This window comes from Colossoma macropomum, unplaced genomic scaffold, assembly GCF_904425465.1.
Source record: "Colossoma macropomum unplaced genomic scaffold, Colossoma_macropomum, whole genome shotgun sequence".
Classification (NCBI taxonomy): domain Eukaryota; kingdom Metazoa; phylum Chordata; class Actinopteri; order Characiformes; family Serrasalmidae; genus Colossoma; species Colossoma macropomum.
In genome coordinates, this window is record NW_023495878.1 from 1,867,711 (window position 1) to 1,889,575 (window position 21,865).

The window sequence follows — 21,865 nt, forward strand, 5'->3', positions numbered from 1 at the left end:
TCAATCTGTGCTTAGCTACCCATATCGTGATTTCAGTACAATGGCACCTCAGACAGCGCTCATCCCTATCAATCAGCTCAGCTGTTTAGATCTTATTCTACCTGTCAGCACAGCCCATCAATCCCTGCATCAAGTACATCCATATCCAATCAAAGAGACTTATTTCAGAGCTGAGGGAGGGCGATGACTCATAGCTCTTTCTCTCTCTCTCTTTCTCTCTCTCTCTCACTCTCTCCTTCTCTCTCTGTGGCCCAAATCCAACCGGTGACATTAGTTTCCTGTTTATAGCTATACGCTCACTCCTATTACGCGACCCTGGGGTAACTAAAAACCTGCGCTCTTAACCTTCACGCTCACGCTCCTGATCCCAGCCAAAGCATAAATGAGCCTAGCCTAGCGCTAAAGAGAATTCAGCAAGGCTGCACCCGTCCTGCACACAAAATGTAAACGACTCTCTTATATAACGTGCAGTTCGTTCTACAGTCCTAGAGTGGAGCACACAGTGGGAGCGAGCAGATATAGAGAGTGCTGAAGAGCCCACTGCACCACCCGCCAGCACGAAACCAGAGAGGGGAGGAAAAATAGACCCACACACACAACTTTGTATTCCTATCTTTATGGGGTGCTTCCATTGGCTTCTGTAAAACTGTAACATTATGGCTACACAGTAACTCAGCTGCAACTTTAACTTCATAAACCAAAGCGAAATATTTTGGCCCTTTTACTTTTTCCAAATAAAACCTTTGTTTTTCATAAAAGAGCATTTTTCCTCATGGGAACTGGCCAAATTTCCAAACTACGTCATACATTCACACTAATGTGAATAAACCACACACAGAGAAGCAGGACCTAGAGCCAGGCTAACCAAATAGCAGCCCGAATCTGGCAAGTTGTCTCCAGCTGCAACTCATCTTCCAAAATACTGTTTCATTTACATTAGAATTAAAAAAAAAAAAGATGAGCATTAAACAGTGTAAAGCATTAAACACTGTTCTACATTCAGACTGCAATGGGGATATTCTAGCATTATGTAATACAGTAAAGAGTATATTTTTCACAAGGTAGCAGGCCTGGTGCAGAGTGCAGTGAGGAGACAATATAAGCTGTGCACGACAGCCATTGAGCTTTTTTATAGCAGCATTAGACTGTTTAATTGCAGATCAGACAGGTTGACTAAGCATTTCAGAACAATCACACAATAAAAAGATATTGTTAATCCACATTTTCTTGATTTTCAGCGTCAGTTTTCTTCACTGTGACCACTGCAACAATAATGTTATTTTCTGCTATGGCATTTGCAATGTTATGTTAGCGCAAAGCTTACTATTCCACACTGAGTCTAATATGGCAGCTCTAGTTTAAACATGGACATTTGGAGCTTGTAAGAGACACAGACAACCTCTTTCTGGCAGAATGAAAATTATTCCAGAAAGATGGCTGAGATAAAACAGACAGCGCAAATCCAAAAACTCCTGTAAAACTCTCACAAAATGTACCATTTAAACACAATAAAACCCTGACTTGTATAAATCCTGACATGTTTCCTCACCTGCAAAGATGAAAATCAAGCACATTTCTAGTTTTGTCAATCATACACATTTCCATCAAAATATATTCCATCAACGTTATTGACGTTATCTCCCCAACGTTTTCTGTATTTTACTGAAGGTGTTTGCAGAAGGTCAGTATCTGCAGATCTAAGATCACCTGCTGGAACATAAACAGACAGACACTCTGTGATGTAAGTGGTGCTTTAAGGCCATTTATAGCCCTAAAAACAAGTAGCAGAACTTTAAAATCTATTCTGAGCGATACACGCAGCCAGTGCAGTTCTTTTAAAGCGGGAGTGATCTGATCTCTCTGTTTTGTTTTCGTTAGGATGTGTGCTGCCGCATTTTGTATGAGTTGTAGAGGATGTATTGTTTCTCAGGAAGTCCAGTAAGAAGAGCATTACAGTGATCAACTCTGCTTGTAACAAATGCATGAACAAGTTCTCTGCATCACTCTGAGACAGAAAAGGCCAAACTTTAGCAATATTTCTTAAATGATAGAAAGGCTACTTTAGTGACTGTGTTTACTTGTGGGATAAAACAGAGCTCAGAGTCTAAGATCACACCCTGGTTTCATACTTCAGATTTGGTATATGAAGCTAAAGAACCAAGTTTCTCATCAAGCAGCTTTCTCAGAGTGTTTGTACCAACGTTCAGCATTTCTGTTTTTTCATGATTTAATTGCAGAAAATTTTGCGACATCCACTGAGAAATATCTCACATACAGCTGGCCAGTCTGTCTACAGAGTCTTGATCATCAGAAGGAATGGAAATGTATAACTGGGTGTCAACAACATAGTTATGAAAATTTATATTATGTTTCCTCATGACATCACCTAGAGGCAGCATGTACAAAATGAAAAGCAAAGGCCCTAAAACTGAACCTTGAGGGACTCCACAAGAAATGTCAAATCTTTTTGCTGACTGATTTCCCATTGAAACCAATGAACTGCTTGTTACTTAAATATTATTTAAACCATTCTAAAACTGTGCCTGAGAGGCCGTCCCAGCATTCAAGACATTGGATTAAAACCTTGTGGTCAATGGTATCAAAAGCTGCACTAAGATCTAATAAAATCTTAATAGAAGGGTTTTGTGCATCAGCGCTGGGCCTGAGGTCATTCACAATGCGAATGTTTTTTTTTTTACCCCAGTATATTAAACTCGGCAAATAAAAACGAATTATGCATTAAAATGTGTTGAAGTTCTTTGTAGAGCATGTGTTAATGCATTTTTAAAAATTGGTCATGGTCATTTGACCAGGGGCAGCCAAACTTTTCCCCAAGATTGTTGGTTTTGCCTACCAATGTTTTTGGGTGTGGGCTTATATACACATTCATGAAATATCAGTGCTATCTTATGATTAACACTACCCTTATTAGTGAAATAAAAATGTGTTCTACATTATAGGTCAGCTTTTATTCTTATCAAAACAGTGGCTTCAGGTCAAATCTATTCAATGACCCCGTAAGTTAGAGCATCAATCACCTAGGTACGTACATGGAAGCCTGTGACATAAAGATTAACACACTTCTGTGTTCACCTACCACACAAACACACACAAATCCACTTTCATTCCTCATAAACCCCAACTTGCAGAGCACATTTGAATGCTGACGTCACCACTACTCACAGCAGACTCCTCCTTATCAGCTAACCGCAGGAAAGCCTGTAAACTACAGTAACAGCAACTTAACCACATCAACAAACAACTGTTCCCTTTAACAATCGCCCTCTTTTCTCCTCCATTAGTCTCAGTGCTGTGGCTGTGCGTGTGCGTGTGGGTGCAGTGTGCAGTGTATGTCTACAATGAAGGCTGGCTAAGTGTAAGTTCAGCCTGCAGGACCTGTGAGAGGTGAGGCCACACACAGCTGGATAAATGCAGGCTGACAGCAAAGAACGCTCAGACCGGTGGTGAAAATAGACAGATATATTGGAGGACGGATCATGGAGAGAGAGAAGAGCCCACCGCGGGATCCCGTAAGCTGCACACACACATACAGTGGTACCTCTAATGTTTGTTAGAGTGGCCTCCGCTGCCCCCAAGAGCCAGCAATGCCTGACTACTCCTCTAATAGATCAAACCTTATATACTCTGGCCAGTGCTTCATTGAGCTCATGCACACAAACACACATATTAGGGGCGAATAATATTCACACTAGTCATTTTCAGGATTTTAAGTTTTTGCAATAACTTGCCATACTTGAAAAAAGTCCAAAAAAAAGATTCCCCAGATAACCTATTGCACAGAACTGTTGCTAATTCTCACTTGCAGCAGTGGAAAGGATGTGTTTAGAGGAGGAAATAAACTATTATATTGCAGTTCTGTGCCAAATGGGCTAATTTAAAACTTTCTCATATCAAGAAGTCAGTCTTTGTCCTTCATAGTTTCAGTTATATATTGATCTGATAATCTGATTTTCCCATTCCAGAAACCATGTTTATTATTGTTTTTGTGTGTCAGATAACACTGAGACGTTGTGACGGAGGGGGAAATTTCAGACTTGGTCTTAGACCTTCTACTGTTACTTTCTCAACAGTAAATTGCACATCTTTTCTGAGAAAATTGCAAAAAGACAAAAAAGCTAACTATTTTATCTTGTGTTACAAGGCAGAAAAGTAATCCTTGATGGATCTTCTCAGGGATGGAGAAAACAACTGATGATCAATGCTGAATAAAAGCCAAACTGTTTCTTTTTTTTTAACCTGGCTGCTTTACAGACTAAAATGATGTCACTTACTATTCATTGTGTCATTTAATGTGACCGCACATTATTTTTATAGCTAAATAAGTTGGTGTGATGGGAGGATAGCAACTAAAAAACACAGTCAAGGACACAGATAAGGTATAATATTCTTTATATTAAATTAATATGTGTAATGATAAATGGCCTACATCATGGAAAACTGAATTTTCCTACCTTTTTTAAATAAAGAGTTTGTTGTAGTATGTAGACATTGTTAAAGTTTCAAAATATACCAGTCACTCTGCAGTCCATACAGTCCATACAGGGCAACTAAACAGCCTGTTTTGAATTCACTGTTGTTGTGAGGTCAGGCATTAGTGTGTATCTGCCTATTCAGTGTACAGCAGTTTAGCTCTGCCCATTCACACTGAAGTTATAAGGAGTGTTTCAGCACGGACTGCGTTTTGACTGAGGTAAACTACAATGCAGCCAATCAGAACATGTTGTGATTGTAATACATCACATCTTCCAGTCTACTGAAAATACATTAGTGGACATTTGATGTGAAGCAGTTAATAATTAGCCTGTGTTATTATTGACCAACATCACTTATGTTTGGTGAATTATGTGACTGTCTTGACTCATCTAAACACCTGAAGAGTATCTGTGATTGGTCAGGATGATCCCAGCACGAAACTGGCTTATTTTACATCATATCGGTACTTTGCAGGGGTGCATTTCCCGAATGCATCATTGTGCAACCACCCTGGTAACCGTGGAAAGAGAGTGTTTAAACACACACACACACACACACACACATCCAGATTGATTATCTCTGTGCTTTCTTTCAGACACTTCTAACATCCCCTTCAGGCGAGTGGCTGAAACATCACATCACAGTCAATAACAGGAGAAGAAAAGAAAAAGAAACAGACATGATGAATGCAGACTGAAAGAGTGAATGACACTGACTGAGATGAGAGGAGAGAGCTGAAATACGTACACCTGCGCACACACATACACACACGCACACGCACACACACATTCACTCTCTTATTCTGACTGACCAGGACAATCCATTCATCCTCACCAGCATCACAAAAGCTCACATTAAAGTTGCTCACAATCTCTAAGAAGCGTTGTTCAGTACCACGGTCACTTTTTAACACTCCTCACACAGAAACATTCATTCTGCTCATTTTATATTCAAAATACTCTACAGTGAACAAAGCCCTGCAAAAACATCTCAAAATAAATGTCAAAACATCAACACTAGTGTTCCTGCAACACAGTTAAATAGAGCACAAACACCTGAGAAACACTAAGAACTGCTGTCATCAAGGTGAATCCACTTCTTATGTAAATCCACAGTAAATGGATTCTTATGTAAAGAATTACTTGCTCTGTAGTTTTGTTTATATTGTGATTATTATACTGTAATTATTATTATCATTTATTATCATCATTATCCATTATCATGGAAACAATATATAGAGTCCCCACATTTAATATTAAATATGACAGAAAAACAATGTACAGAGTCCCCTCCCAAAAACAAACAAACAAACAAAAAACCTTGAATAATAAACAGTGACAGAATGACAGAATAATGTGCTGTATCTTTATGGTACAGAGACAACTTAATTGATAGAAACAGAAACAATTCAATACTTTACATAATCTACCAAATAAAAAGATCACAGCTCCAGTAAATGTTGGTGTACATCATTTGGCCACATGTTCTTACAGATATCACACCTAATGTTCTCTCTTCCTTACACATTGCAGTGGACCCATAATGGACTGTCCATTGTGAACAAAATAACTCCTGAAGTGACCCCATTTTATAGCTGGTCAGCACCTGGGGGTATTTCACAAAGCAGGACGTCTCACTTAGCCAGATAACTTAAGCCTAAAGATGACAATTGTCCAATAACAATGACCCTCACCTCTTTTCCTATTGGACAGGCTTGATGTTATCTAGCTAAACTGAGAAATCCTGCTTTGTGAAACACCCCCTGGGCTGGAATTCAGCTGAGACAGGAATCAGCTGTGATTGGCCTATTTATATAAGTTCAGTCAGCTTGTCTCTATAACTATTATCATGATTTGGGCTTTGACTGTGGTCCAATACAGTGTATGTGATTTGTGCAAGCTGAGATCACATTTTTATCCATGTTAAATTTGCAAATTGAGCTACAGAAATACACAGTGGTGCTGAAGGTGAGAAGTGAATGCAAGAAGTCCAGAAATTGTGTTGACTAGCAAAATGTTCATGATTTGGTCTGAATGGTGTTGTTGTGCTATCTGAGTGAAGAGTTCTGAAAAAGAGAATACACACATGAGGACACACATACACACACAGCAAGTGCGCAAGTATGGACGCAGCCAATGTGTGTACAGTGGTAAGATCAAGACTGCGCTTATAGAATATCAATAAGGAAACACAGTAGAGGAACTGAAATCAGGGGACTGAAAAGGATGTGTGAGTTAATGGTAACTCTTTACTGTAGGGCAGTGTTCATAAGACTACATAAGACTACATGACACTTACATATCATATAGACATACATAAACAGTTATAAATCACTGCTGTCGGAACAAAACCTCGTATCTCCATTTTTGTCAATTATCAGTTTTTGACATATTTTGAAAATGCCTGTCGGTCTTTACATTGTGTGTACATTTCATTATGAATGGACCAAAAGAAACGCCCCACAATGACTTGGAAAAGTCTGGTTCCATTGACTTACATTAAAAGTAAAGCAGGTTTTTTCCTTCTCCTGTAAAGTTACCATTTTGGAGACACAAGGTTTTGTTCCAACAGGCATCATTAATCATAAAGGTTGTATTTGCCAGCTTAATGTTTACGTCAGATGATGTTTTTCTCTGATATTTGGTTGTCATTACACTTTCTGGGGTGGAATGATAGACTCTGCAGCTCAGTGTATGTTACAGTGACATAATGCTGATAGTATGACAGTATGAGTTTGCCCGGTCAGGGTTGTTGGACAAAAGTTTCCTGTAGCCCTTGGAGAAAGTGAGGTTCATTTTGCCATTTATGAGATTCAGGTTCTGTCTCTATCATCATGATTATGTCACTGTGATACACATTAAGCTACAAAGTCAGTTCAAGTCTGAAAATACTGGTGACCTGACACAGGTGTTATGTCAGCTTGACATCAGACTTCACAAAAGCAGTTTTTAACCCAGTCCCATTTCACCCCTTGCCGCTACCACTTAGCCCTTACCCCTCCATTTTGCGCATTTGTGCCTAGGGATATAGTGTCCTGATTCTTGTTCAGATAGAGGGGTAGGGTGAGGTGTTACATGGCCCTCCAAGCAGAGGTTTTTCAGAGGCACAGTCCAAATGGAGTGTTATGAGGAGAAAAAGAAAAACCGGCAAAATGGCTGAGCAAACGACCAGAGAAACCCACAAATGTGAGAATTTTCTTTGTTAAAAAATTACGATAACCATTCTATTATCTTAGTTTAATGTGATTTCAGTGAATTATGGTCATTTTCTTCATAACAAGCATAGAGAATCGCTAGTAGTAGCTGATGTCTCGGCAACTAGCTAGCTAAATTTCCTGTTCCACCTTAAATGGTACCATCATTTAAGGTGGAACTGGAAAATTCAAACGAGAAGCTGGCAAATAGCTGACTTCAGCTTCATATTACCAAAGAATTAGGGGTGGGCGATAATAAATGATTATCAAATCAAATCAAACCTTTTTTTTAAAAGGCCATGATGCCCTAAAGTTAACTAAAGTCCAGCAGTGAGGTTGACGCATACTGAAATAAGCGATTATAAATGTCTATGTAGGTCTATGTCAGTTGTCATGACAAGCTCATATAGGTGTCAGGCAGCCTTATGATCACTGTCCTGCAGCAGTGTTACAACTCTCTGTCCTCGTCCTGTCAGCAAAACTGCAATGAAATCTCACCAAGCCAGCAGCAGCAAGACAGGCATTACTGCAGCTCACTATATCTCATCAAAGTTTGATAAAGCCTTAATTAGAGAGAGAGAGAGAGAGAGAGAGAGAGAGAGAGAGAGAGTTGCAACTCTTCTGCCTCTCTGTTTATTCAGTCTGCTGCCTCTAAACAAGCTGGGACACTTTCAATGACATAACAGCCCTCCAGCCCTCCAAATTCTGATAATCAGTTACATCAGCCAATATAATTTATTATGGTCATAAATTAAACTGGCTTCAGTAGGTTTAAAATAGTACTTTACTGACCGTCACTGTGACTGTCAGTTGTCAGTTCTTAACTGACTCACAATTAACATATTAATATTTACATCGCTGCAGACGGAACAAAGCCTTGTATCTCTATCTTTGATGTTTTTGGTGCTAATTTGAAAACACTCGCCTTCCTTCATATTGTTTTATCATTTCATGACTGTACCAACAGAAAAGACTTAAAATGACTAGTTTAAAATTATGATCATAAAAGTCTTGTTATATTAACTTGCACTTTTTTTCCTTCTCCTATGAAGTTAACATGTTGGATGTACAATATGTCATCATCAATGTTTCTTGGCTTGGACATATCTAATAACTTTCATAAACATGTTTGAAATAAAAAAAAGGGATGGAGTTTAAGGCTAAATGTTTCTTGCGTCATGGCAATGTACACAGGAGTGTGTGTGAGGAGTGAGGGGGGCAGGCAGCAGGAGGTTTATGCCCAATCCCATTTCTTCTTTTTACCCCTACCCCTTGTTTTTGAGTGTCACCCTAACCCCTTGGAACTGAGTTACAAGGGGTAGCGGTTGAAATCTTGCCCTACGAAATGGGACAAACCTCAAATAAAACAAAAACAAAACATTGCTTCATTAACAGGCTACTAGCGCGGCTCTGCAGGCGACCCGGCCCGTCTTCAGTGTTAGCAGAGGAGGGAAAAGTTCAGAAACCTTTGCATTTACCGCATCATATGCCTTCAAAGAGGGGGATAATTATTTATTATCGCCCACTGCTAATTCTTTGGTGATATGAAGCTGAAGACAACTATTCACCAGCTTCTTGTTCGAATTTTCCCATTCCACCTTAAATGGTGCAGCAGTTACATTCGGTGCTTCAGGCGTCAGAACTGCTGGACTAATTAAGGTGGAACGGGAAAGTTAGCTAGCTAGCTACCGAGACATTAGCATAATATTAGCGATTTTTTATGCTTGTTATGAAGAAAACAACCATAATACATTGAAACGACATTAAACTAAGAAAATACAAAGGTTAAAAGAAAATTCTCACATTTGTGGGTTTCTTTGGTTGCTCGCGCAGCCATCTTACCAGTTTTTCTTTTTTTCTCAGAACACTCTTTTTGCAGTGTGACTCTGAAAAACCTCTGTTTGGAGAGTCATGTAGCCCTAACACTTCACACTACCCCTCTATCTCAACAAAAATTGGGACACCCTACCCCTAGATGTGAACACGCAAAACAGAGGGCTAAGAGCTAAGTGGTAGGGGCAAGGGGTGAAACGGGATTGGGCCTTAATGTCCGAAAGGGTAAGGGAGGGTAAATGTTGGAAACCACTGTTTATATTGCTCCAAAGAATCCTTGGTGCTTTTATTTTTTAAGGCATAACCTAAATCCTAACTTTAAAACAGGCAAGCAACATCTTCCACAATGTCACACTCTCAAACAAGAGCTCCTTCAGTGCCTGACAAGTAGGCTATGTTTGTTTGTTGTTTAAAATAGCATCACATTCCCAAATGGCTTACTTATACAACATTTAAAGTGTTATCTATGCTTTATGCGCTGATGCTGATGAATCCATGGACCTGAATGTGGTCAAATTTTATCAGCCAAAAAGTACATCAGTCGGGCCCTACTGCAGCCCACCACTGGGTCTAAATCTCATTCTCCCACCATAACCATCATATCCTCATTACTAGTCCAACATCATCAACAAGCATCATGTACAAGCTTGTTATGAGAAAGCTTATGGGAGCTGCTACAGAGTGCAGCTGTGCAGCTGCGCTTGTACTGCACCATATCAGTAAATCTGAAAACCGCAGCCGCAGGAGCTTTTAGTCTGAGCTCACATGCTGAATTGGAGCTGGCGTGAACCGGCAACACTAACATTCTTGAAGTCAAACTCGTCTATTCAGCTGCTTAGGTATTCAGGGCAATGTGTAGAGAGAGAGGAAGAGAAAATGAGAGAGAGGGGTACAGACAATGCAATACAAGGAGAAGCAGAGGGGCATGTGAGCTAAAAAAGAGGTTGTTTAAGAGCTATCATGAAAAGGCCAGAGGCAGAAGAGGGCAGAACTGTGTGCGTATGTGTGGAGAGAGAGAGAGAGAGAGAGAGAGAGAGAGAGAGAGAGAGAGAGAGAAAGAGAGAGAGAGAGATAGAGAGAGAGAAAGAGAGAGAAGGAGAGAGAGAGAGAGAGAGTGCGTGTCAGATTTCTGGCGCAGTGAGGAGAGGCATGAATTATTCACATCACCTCCATTCTGGTCCTGCTTTAAAGAGAAACAGGAGACATGGAGAGAGGGAGAGAGTGGGTGAGAGAGAGAGAGACAGAAACAGAGAGAGAGAGAGAGAGAGAGAGAGAGAGCACAACAAAAACAGAAATAGCAGCTCTGAAAGGCTGGGTGGAAAGTTGTGGTTACCATGTATAATCAAGGTGATCAAACACTGCTCGCTGCTCTCTCTCTCTCTTTCACTCTCTCTCTCACTCTCTCTCTCACTCTGTCTCGTGCAGACGAAAGGGCTCTATGACGTTATAGCGCGTGTGTCTGACACACACTGCCTGTTACCATGGTTACACCCCCTGCCCAAGCCCCCCGAAGCTTCCCGCACTAATGATCGCCTGCCTCTAAAAACAAAAGACGTCACTCTTGCTTTCCCAGTCCACCATCTGGCCAGCAAGTTCAATGTCAACCCATCTACCACCACCACTGCGGACAACCGCCAGGAACGGCTCCAAGCTGTTTAGGCAGTAACCAGATCTGCAGTTTTTCTCTGGCTCAGCTCAGTGGGATCTCTTCGTCAGATGTTTCAAACTGGCCAAGACCTGTTTGGTAGAACAGCTGTACACGCAACCCAATTTTCTATACAGTGATGCCAAACCTCCAATATTACAATATTACAGTGGCTGTTGAGGAGTGTTAGCGGGGGGAGCACACTAAGCTCTGTTTTAGTACTGTGTCAGGCCCTTGCCGACCTCACCTCAGAACTCAGGAGCTGTGTAGCACCTACGTTACATGAGTGGCCACTTGCAGGACAAGTTTCTCTACAAGGGGAAGTAGCCACCAGTACAGTACCAGTTTTTCAATACCATAAGTGTCAACTTCAGTTTTCAATACCAAAACTCTGCTAGAAAAACCAACTCAGACTAGCACGGCTCATCACCAGCAAAACCAGCATATGTTGTGTTTTGGATGCTGGTATGCTGGTCAACCAGCATGACCATGCTAGGGTGACCAGCAAAAGCAGAATAATACCAGAACTAGACCAGCATAAACCAGCATAGACCAGTCTAGATCAGCATCCCAGATAGCGAGCATATATCAGTCCGCTGGCTTGATAAAGTCGGCACCCCAATTACTTTTTGCCACTGCTGGTCCACCCTCGGACCACCCAGATTACTGTCCTGCATACAAGCTCTAACTAGTATTTAATCTCCTCAGATTTTAAAGGTACAGAGCCTTTTATTTTAGAAAATAGTCTAAGACAAATATTACAAACAACTGAGACAGAAAAAATAATAACTAGGCCTAATATAAAATAATTTTATAGAAAATGTTGTTGCTGACACTGTTCCAGATTAAAATTAGGTACTTAGCTAATTTGCATAGTATAACTAAAGAAAGGAAGGAAGGAAAGATAAGTAAATTGGACCGTGGGTGGAAAATGAGCAATGATAGGAGGAATTTTGTCTAACACTCTGCTTAACCACCGGTGGGCCACACGGAAAATGCTGAGCAAAACACTAGCGGACCGCCAGCTTTGCCATCATCGGGCCAACAGCGGTCCACTATCCTCTTGCTTTCAGGAATGAAATGCATGCTGGTCCACGCTGGATTTTTTCAGCAGGGAAGTGTCGACTCAAGCAGCAGAATTTGCCCTGAAATCATTGCGACCTGACGCATTTCCCTTTTCACACCTGAAAATAATGGCAAACAAAGCTGTTTATGAGTCACAGCAGTAAACTACTTTAATATGCTCTACATTTCAACATTTGAGTTGCTGATTTGCTTTAGATTACCAGCTTCTTCTTCTCTTATACATGGCTGCTGAGGCAATTTCATGACCTTCCTCTGCTAGCTGGTTAGTTAGCATACTAAAGGCTACAAAGCCAACAACAATAAAAAGAAATTTGATACACCACGATTCTACACCATCTTGAGCCAAATAAGGCAACATATACGTTACGTTCAACTCCTCAAAAAAATGTTTAGCATGGCTAGCTGATTAACACGCTAAGGCTAACCTGCCAAGGGCAAGTGCTTTAGATTTGAATAATCCATGCCTCTCCTAATGCCATGAGTGGCCACTTGTGTAATGTAGGTGTGGTAGAGAGATGAAGTGGACGAGGGCAAGTTAAAAAAGTTTTGAAACGAGGCCTAGTATTCACTAGAACACACTTGCCCTCAGTTAATTAGTTAGCTAAGTAAACTTTGTAACACAAATCAGTTTGGAGAAGTCTGAGTATAACATACATAAACTTTGTGAAAAATTGTTTTGTCTCTGCTTTGTTAAGCTTCAGGTTCAGAAGCTCGTCTTTTAATGTGGGTGCTAGCTGTGTAGCCCTTAGCTTGCTAAGCAGCATGCTAGCAGAGTAAACAAAGTTAACAGTCAGATGGAGTAGTTTTCTACAAACGGCCCAGTTTGAACTCAGCAACTAGACTGTTAAAGTTTTGAAATAATATATTCTGAGTTATTTTTTTGTTTTCATGGGGTCTAAAAGAAGTAAAGAGCATCATAGGGGTCTGAAAAAAGTGAAAAGCGTCATAGGGGTCTAAAAACAGGTCAACTGAGCTGATAAAGTAATGGAATGGCCCCTGAGATGACGTCAGGGACTTCCTTAAAGGAAAACAGTGAGCTCAGATTCATGAGGAGATGTTCAAAACAGTTCTGAAATGGAGGCCTGGTGATTACCCTGCTGAATTCTATGCTGGTTTAAGCTGGTTTATGCTAGTCTAGTGCTGGTCTGGTGTTGGCTTTAGCTGGCCACTCAGCATGCTCGTACTTGCTGACCAGCATGTCAGTGTCCAACACACAACATACGCTGATATATGCTGTTTTTTCTAGCATGGTTTGATGCAAACTGATGCTATGCAAACCCAAGCTCTTTACTGTGTTCCATTCTCTTACACCACAGTGCTCCACTGTCATTGGCTTTGAAGACACTGTTTAACTCCTGTTTACCTCCTTTGAGAGAGCTAACTCCAAGCATTTTCCACTTTCAGAGTCATTGGCGAGAGTCGAGCTCAACTGCATCAGAGTGGAAGAATCGACTCTTGGACTAGTTTTGTAGGTTTCTTGTATTTCAGAGACTGCAGAACGCTCACTGAGACTTTTAATCCCTGTTGGGAAAGTCACAGCAGAGCAAAACGCTCTATCAGGAGCGAGCACACAGCACCCCCACATGAGCGCAGAGAGCGGAAGAAAGAGAGAGAGAAAGCCAGGGGGGATGAGAGAGAGAGAGAGAGAGAACAAAAAAAATAAAAATAAAAAAGTTAAAAAAAAAAAAACAGCTAAACACCATAAACTCCAGTAGTGAGCTCTCTGCCTGAACCTCTGTGGAGCTAATGGAACTTTCTGCACTCTGTGTGTGTGTTGTATACTCACCAGTCCAGTGTATGAATCTTCCCTCTTTCTGCATTTAGGCTCCCTGAATCTGCTCTCACCTCCTAAAGATGGATAGAACCGCACTTTGCTGCTCTATAATGTTCTAAACTGCAGCAACACAGCGGAGAGTGTTATGCAACAGCGGAGAGAGGAAGGTCTGGAGGAAGAGGAAGAGGAAGACGCAGGGATGGGGAGGAAGGAAAGGTGGACAGGCCCTGCTGGTGTTTGGATTCCGAGGTCAAAGTTCACAAACTTGTGAACCTCCGTTTAGATAAGACCACTGAGCAGCGTAAATCTAAAGAACTGCATCTGGCTATGAGAATATCCGTCTGATCTGATGGGCACAGAGCCGGGGATTTTTTAGGTCAGTTTTCAGAGAGAATAAGCCATTACATAAAAATGTATATATATATGGTTTTAAGATGGGAAGAATGGAAGAGTTAAAGTAGCAGTAGGTGCAGAAAAATAATTACAAATTAAACACTGATAGATAGATACTGATAGACTTCTGTGTAATTTTTTGTTAAATATATCTTTTCTGTTTAATTTGCTGACCCTGCAAAATGAATAAGGTGCACTTAATGGCTGTTTTCAATTAAACAAATGAAAGTTTTGCACAATACTGTATATGTGTGTGTGTGTGTGTGTGTGTGTGTGTGTGTCGTGACTAGGCTGAAATGTTGAGGTTTGAAATTTGAATGTGTGGGTTCTCAGGAACTCAGGAACACAGTGTGCGTGAGCGTTCTGGGGGTGGACAGGGGAAATATAAGCGTAAAGCATGTGGGTGCCATAAAGGAGGACCGGTGGGAGCCATCATCAGTGCTGGAGCCAGCAGAGTGATGACAAAGAACTACCTACAATGGTGTGTGGGTGTGTGTGTGTGTGTGTGTGCGTGTGTGTGTGTGTGTGTGTGGAAAAAGGGGTCCAAGCACAGAACGAATACAGCAATAGAATATAGTTCTCTGTGCAGCTTTCCTACAGTCCAACCCCTCAGTGTCTATTATATTGTCTATCATCAGTCTATCATATCTTTTACTCCCTCATCTCTTTCTCAATATCAATCTCTCTCTCTGCCCTGAAAGGTCACCTTACTGTACAGCCAAAACACACTGCATATCCCAATACAGTGAGCCATCAGTCCAAGTGCATGAGAGAGACATACTTGAGCCTAAACAGAGGCTGCATCCAAAATAGCCTGCTGCGTACTGCTAATGTACTCTGTGCCCCACAGTAATACGTGAATTTCCCCAGTACACCTAAGATGTACACAGTATGACATACTGCTCTGGCAAAGTATTTCAGCATGGAGCCAAAGCTATTGTCATGATATAGTGCATGCCAAAATGCGGTCAGGAGGATGTAGCCACTGATGTAACTGTCTGGTTAGCCCTGAACTGTTTAACAGCCCCAGGATGACCCTTGTATAGAAACATAAATGAAATGGCAATTATGTTCCCTGACTAAAGGTATCACCTCAGTGACAAGAGGGGTACTGCCCCAGTGACAGGTTACATACCTTTATTTCTCAGAGTGAAGTTTGTTATGTAGGTAGGCAAGTAGTAGAATATGCCAGTGTCTAAGTGAAATACACCAAAACCGAGTGAATTAATGTTATGCTAATAACTGAGTGAAATGTGCCTTATTAAATCAAAGATCATATGAATCCTCAGCGCAACATGACATTGATTCCTAAGCCCTAAATAAAGGAGGAGGAGACGGGTTCACTGCTTACAAAATGATCAGAAAAGCATGTGGCTTTAATTTTGGGTTCATAGGGTTAGGGTCTCTTCCAGTTTAAAAAGATAGTAGTCAGCTCTCTTCTGACTGGACGTAACTGCCTGGAGGCGTTGCCATGATGGCCACCAAGTGGATAGGCTTTCCTATAAGGTAGGGGTGCCCAGTTTCACCCACAAGGGCCAGTGTGGCTCCAGATATAATTCCAAAAAGCAGGAGCACACTTGATTTTACCTGTTAACCCCTTAAAATCCCAGGCTTATTACACACTAAGGCATATTATTCAGTAACTACAGGGACGTCAGTGCAAAATGATGGATCTATTCATAGGTTGTGATAAAGTTTTGGGCCTGTCGGTGGGCTCTGGCCACTTAAGGGGTTAATCAATCTCAGCCATTCAAACAACTGATCAGGTGTGCTCCTGCTTTGTTGGAATGAAAACCTGCAGCCACACCAGCCATTTGTGGAAAAGATTGGACACCCCTGCTATAAAGACTTTGTCCTAAATCAGAGCAGACTGGGACAGAGCAGTGGGAGGAGCTTGTGGAGCACGGATTTTGGGGAAGAAAAGCTTTGAAGATCACAAGTGACTTTGCCTTTGATCATAGACACAGTTTCCATTGAAACAATCCTCCAGTGGATGCAGAGAATAGAGAATAGCTCGTCATTATTCTGAAGAATTACACACTCCCATGTGGACACACTCACACACAAAAACATTCTGATATTCTAACATCCACATCCTTGCAATCATGAGAACTGAACAGACTCAGAAGCAAGCTGTCTTCTGCCCTAAAGGCACCTTCTGTGGAAAAAAAGCATCTTCTGACCAAATAAGCTACTTCCCGCAACACTGAAGTTCCCATCTTAACATGATAGCTCAGCAAAAAATTACACTTACACAGTCGTCCATGTGCTCCAAGTGTAGTCTATCAACTCAGACATGTTTGCCGCTTTAGTTTTGTACTGGACCCATAATGCTAATGTAGCTCAAGTACATCATACACTTGTCTGAACCTGTGCTATGTTGTTCAGTAATTACAAATAAACTTGCTTATGTAGTTTCTGACACTGTATGACTGTTATCTATAAAAAAGGACAAAAGTACGGACAGTATTCACGGTTCAAGACTACTACTGCTGCTGTTTTTAGCTAAGCAACATACTTAGTGCTATACTCTTAAAAAGGTGGTTCTTCAAGAGTTCTTTAGTAAAGACAATGGTCCTATTTAGAACCATGAGTTCTATATAGAACCATGAGGTCCATATATAACCATTTCATGCTTAAGGTTCTTTGCACTAGTCCAGGAGTCGACAACCCAAATGTTAGGAAGAGCCATTTTGTTTTTTCAACAAAAATCAAACCACCTTGGGAGCCACAACATTTTATGTCCATTTTACCATCTTGGCTGTAAATATGTTTCAGTATGTGCTGATGTTCTAGTATAGGCTAAAAATATGTTCATATAAACGAAAATGCAAACTTACTTTGCTCTGCTTTAATCTTTAGCTCAGCTACAGCTGCTTTTCTCACATCTCCAGCAGGAAACTTTTCCATAAAAGTGCAAAAGTTTCTTGTAAAATGTCTCTCAATGTTCGATTTTTTACTGAAGTCGCTTCTCATTTGCCAGATTCTTGTCCAAATTTTCCCGTTCCACCTTAAATAGTACCTGAGAGGCCAGAATGTAACTGCTGCACCATTTAAGGTGGAACGGGAAAATTCAAACAAGAAGCTGACTTCAGCCTCACAACCTTTTTGTAGTGTTTGACAGTTTCTTGTTCCAGATTAAACATATCAGGAAACCAACTGAGTGCTTATAAATGCAAATAAGTCCATTCGTCTCCAAATTATCAACATTCGTCTTAAATCTTTATCTGTGCCATTTTGTTAGCTACTAGCTAGGCGAGACTGTTGACTGTATTGCTATGTGACCAGCAGTCTGCACACCAATCTTCAGGGTCAAAAATGGGTGAATTAGCAGTTGTAGACTACATTAACTCCAGCGTATAATACTGTTTATTCCTAAGACTGTATTAGAATGATCAGTAGAGCTTTATTTTACAGCAGAGGAGGATTATTTTATTCTTACCTAAACATAAATAAGGTGCATGCAGCTCTGGAGTCACATGTTGCCGACCCCTGGCATAGTAAAATGGTTCATCAGATTGATGGAGAATGTGTTGTATATGGTTCTATATAGAACCTTCTTTAAAATGGTTCTCCATAGCACCAAAAAGGGTTCTTCTATTCTTACAAGTGTGACCTCTTAACAATAGAGGACCCTTTATGATGCTTTGATGCTAGAACCCATGGATCCAAATAGAACCATTGCATTCCTTTTACTGAAGAACCCTTGAAGAACTTTTTTGAGTGTGTACTTGAGACAATTCCCAGACACTGTTGAGACATGTTTACTGTCCGATGGGCAAAAGAATAGACATAATTCAGACTTCAAGATGGTTTGCTGCTGCTGTTTATAGCTATACAACATACTTTGTTTATTTCTGTAGATGACAGCAGTGGGGAACCATCGGGGCTTTGAAGATATTCAAAGAAGACTGAATAATTTCTGGGAACTAAAAAAAATAATTTAAAAAAATTTGTGTTCTGTAACCTTTAGTTCATTTGCATTTAGTAGAATCATCATTTAAACTCCAAGTATTGTAATAATGCCCTTATTTCATTGTTACATTTTAGTGGGAAACAAAATGGTTAGAATTGTTAAAGGCACAACAAAAATTTTACAATCAGAATTTTTTTCTCATAGTATCCAGGTACATACAGCCAGATAGCTCTTCCATTGGTTAGGCTTTCAGGAGCTGGACAGAAAGCCTTCGACCCCTTACACCCAAGTCTTAGATCCCATGTGTCAAACACAAGGCCCGCGGGCCAGATCAGACCGGTCATACGATCCTATCCTGTCCGTAAAGGTATTTTAATTTAGCCCGTATCACAATATGCTGCACTACAGTTCCCAGCATGTACTGCAACGTAATGTGCTTCGACTCTCCTTCCCCAACAACAGTCTATGGGACAGCGGTTACACCTCAATTCTACACAATTCTGCGCAATTCCACACCAGTCATATCACCAAAATGCATTTCAGCTACAGTTCAACCAACATAAACACTTAACATTAGCTTAGCAGCTCAGAAACTGAGCCCAAGCCTTAAAGAAGAAAAAATGCACAATCAGAATTTTTTCATACTATCCAGGTACATACAGAAATTACATCAGAAATTACGTACATTACATACATCTGTATTAGCTTATGTTAACATACTATTAGAAATCCAATAGGGGGGCCAGCAATAATATTATCATAAATGTGGGTTTTGATATTATGGCCTAGTTCTAACAGTCATGGTCCACCTTTGGATAATAGTATGTCAAACAGTAAGATGCTAATTAGCTTCATATAAGCTTCCATTACATCTTAGCTACGTTAGCCTCTTAAGAAACTAAAGAAGCAAACTGGCCACCAATCATGTCCTGGCTGGCCGAGTACATTTGAAGCAAACTGTGTAAATTAGATTTTTTCTCCAAAACATTGCTTTAAATTCAACAGCACGCACATCTTGGCGCACCTCAGGACGTGGCTCCAATTCTGCGTCACAGCAGGAGCAAGAGCACACGTGTCCAGGCCTACTGTCTGCATGCTAAGCCATAATATGTCCAAGCAAAGCTGCTACGGTGGTCTATAAACAACATGATGTTCTGTATTTAGAGCTTACATATTGCCTGTGCTGTGACCAATATTTTCTAGCCTAATGCAGGGTGCAGTTTTAGGCATGGCGCACTGAGCCCGCCAAGCCATCTGCTCTGAGTCACAACCGAGGGATGTGTCACTACACGCTGACTGGCCATGCACGTCTGTCTCTCTGACCGAGCGTCTGCCTCTCTCTACCTCTCTCTAGCCCTTCGACACAGATTGACTCCTCTAATCCTACTCATCAGTCTCACGGCAGCCAAGTTAGCAGGAGAGGGAGCAAGAGAAATATAAACAATGACACATCGTTGCTGTTATGCATTATTATATGATATTATATTATTATGCATTACTATTACACTGCTGTAGACAATATTAAAGCTGGACAAAATAGCTTATGAAGAGTTTCATTCCAAAATGCTGCGTCTGCATTTGTTACAGTTTTGGATATAAGAAGTTTTTGAAAAGATTAACAGCTGATGTATAATTGAAAACACATTTTTATGTGTTAAATGTGGTATTATTTGTAATACGGCACTGAAAGCCTTTCCCAGTCATGTATAGTGGTATGCAAAAGTTTGGGCACCCCTGATCAAATGACATGTTGATTTGTGAACATTTGTGAAAATAAGTGAACATGTCCTCTATAAAGAACACACTTCTGCACATTTTAATACACAATTATTGTTGTTTACTTGCTGAATTTAACACATTGGGGAAAAAATAAAGCATAAAATGTGGCTTGTGCAAAAGTTATGGCACATTTTATATTTTATGTTTCTTTTTTTATCCAATATATTAAACCCATCAAATAAATTGAAACATATTTTAGCCAGGGGTGCTAAATAATGCTTTTTGGAATGAAGCCCTTCATTACTGTGACTGCTACACATGTAATTGCAGTTGTGATGTTACAGCACCCTTGATTTGATTCTGAGCAAAAATATTTGTTTATTTCATGACACGAACGTCTTGCTTCAATAAAATACCTACAGAAATGTGTCTGAAACAACGCTAAAGGTTTACAGCACATTATTTAAAAGAAGTGATGTTAGAGGCTCATTTGCATATCGCAGCCTTCTGCAATATCAATATTGCCAAATCCAGTATCACGATAACGATTAACAAACGATATATTGTGAAGCCCTGGACTACATTATGTATCCCGTAAACTCCTATGGACCCCCACACGCACCTGCAGCGTCCATGACCTCCTCGATGACGGGCGGCAGACGCAGTCCGCAGTCCATGGTTGTCGTGGCGACAGGCTTAGGGGGGTTGTAGGGGGATCGGAGACGTCCACACAGGAAGGCAACGCAGCAGGAGCAGAGACAGAGCTGAGAAAGACACACACACACCTCAGGATCCACACACACCGTGCCGCAACGGTCGCTTCATCCTGACACACACGCAGACATACACACGCATATAAACACAGTGAGATAATGCAACCATGTCTAAGCTGGATCTATTTACAGGCACGACCATCTGTCTAAGCTACAAGTTAAAGATTATTTCTTTTTTTATGCTTTCTCCTGTCCCCCCCTTCTCTCTGTCTCTCTCTTTCATCCCTCGGACAATACAAAGGCAAAACAACGCACCACATCACTGACCACTTCACACATTCGCTCTCACTCATTCTCTCTCATGCAGGTTTGTTACACGCACCTTTAATGAGATCAGTCTGCAGCTCAGGACGCTGACAGCTAATACTCGCTGCTCATTACCTCTCTGCTGTTTTCCCCTGTATCCTTCTCTCCTCCCCTCTCCCTCTCTCTCTCTCTCTCTCTCTCTCTCTCTCGCGCTCGCTCGCTTTACTCCCTCCTGCTCTCTTGCTCCCTCTCCCTCTCCCTGCTTAATTTCTCTCCTCTCTTTGTGCTGTATTAACCTCTTCACCCTTGATTGTAAGATCCCTCCATGCATATATAATGGTTTTCCATATGCTATAGAAGTGCTGCACACATGGGAATTATCAATATTTAACATATAATGCTCTCATAATAAAATGTCACATCTCAGAACTGGCAACTTTATAGTAAGATTTTATCTCATGTAATTTTGGATCTGCTGCATTCATTTTGAACTGAATGTTCACAGAATGTATATATATATATATATATATATATATATATATATATATATATATAAAAAAATTCAACTAGTATACTTAGTATACCAAACTAGTTCAAACTGCAGTCCCACAGAGCATTAATTCAGAGAGTAATGAACTAAATATATTGTCGCTGTCACTCAAAAACCTTGTATCTCCATTTTTGTATTTTTTTACTTCTTACTTCATTTAAAAAGTCCGGTTATCTTAATGTTGTGCTAAACTTTCATAATTGACTGTTGTGTAACATCAAGAATTGTCACTACAGAAACACA

At 40.6% G+C, this 21,865-nt stretch overlaps 1 protein-coding gene across 6 annotated transcripts in view; it reads right to left on the bottom strand.

Annotated features, from left to right (window-relative positions):
- Nucleotides 1–21,254, bottom strand: part of LOC118803229 (coiled-coil domain-containing protein 136) — a 70,226-nt gene extending 48,972 nt beyond the window's left edge. For 4 of the 6 annotated variants that reach the window (XR_005006840.1, XM_036563771.1, XM_036563770.1 and 1 more), the window contains exons 1-2: nt 21,149–21,254; nt 20,676–20,879 (exon numbers count right to left, since the gene is read on the bottom strand). Coding sequence is in view for 5 of the 6 variants with exons in the window: in XM_036563771.1 (XP_036419664.1) it covers nt 20,676–20,730 (55 nt within the window). In the remaining variant the exon portion in view is untranslated. Of the gene's footprint in view, nt 1–14,037; nt 14,170–20,675; nt 20,880–21,148 lie in introns of those variants that run through there. The other 2 variants (XM_036563768.1, XM_036563769.1) reach the window with 2 other exon arrangements.
- Nucleotides 21,255–21,865: the final 611 nt, after the last annotated feature.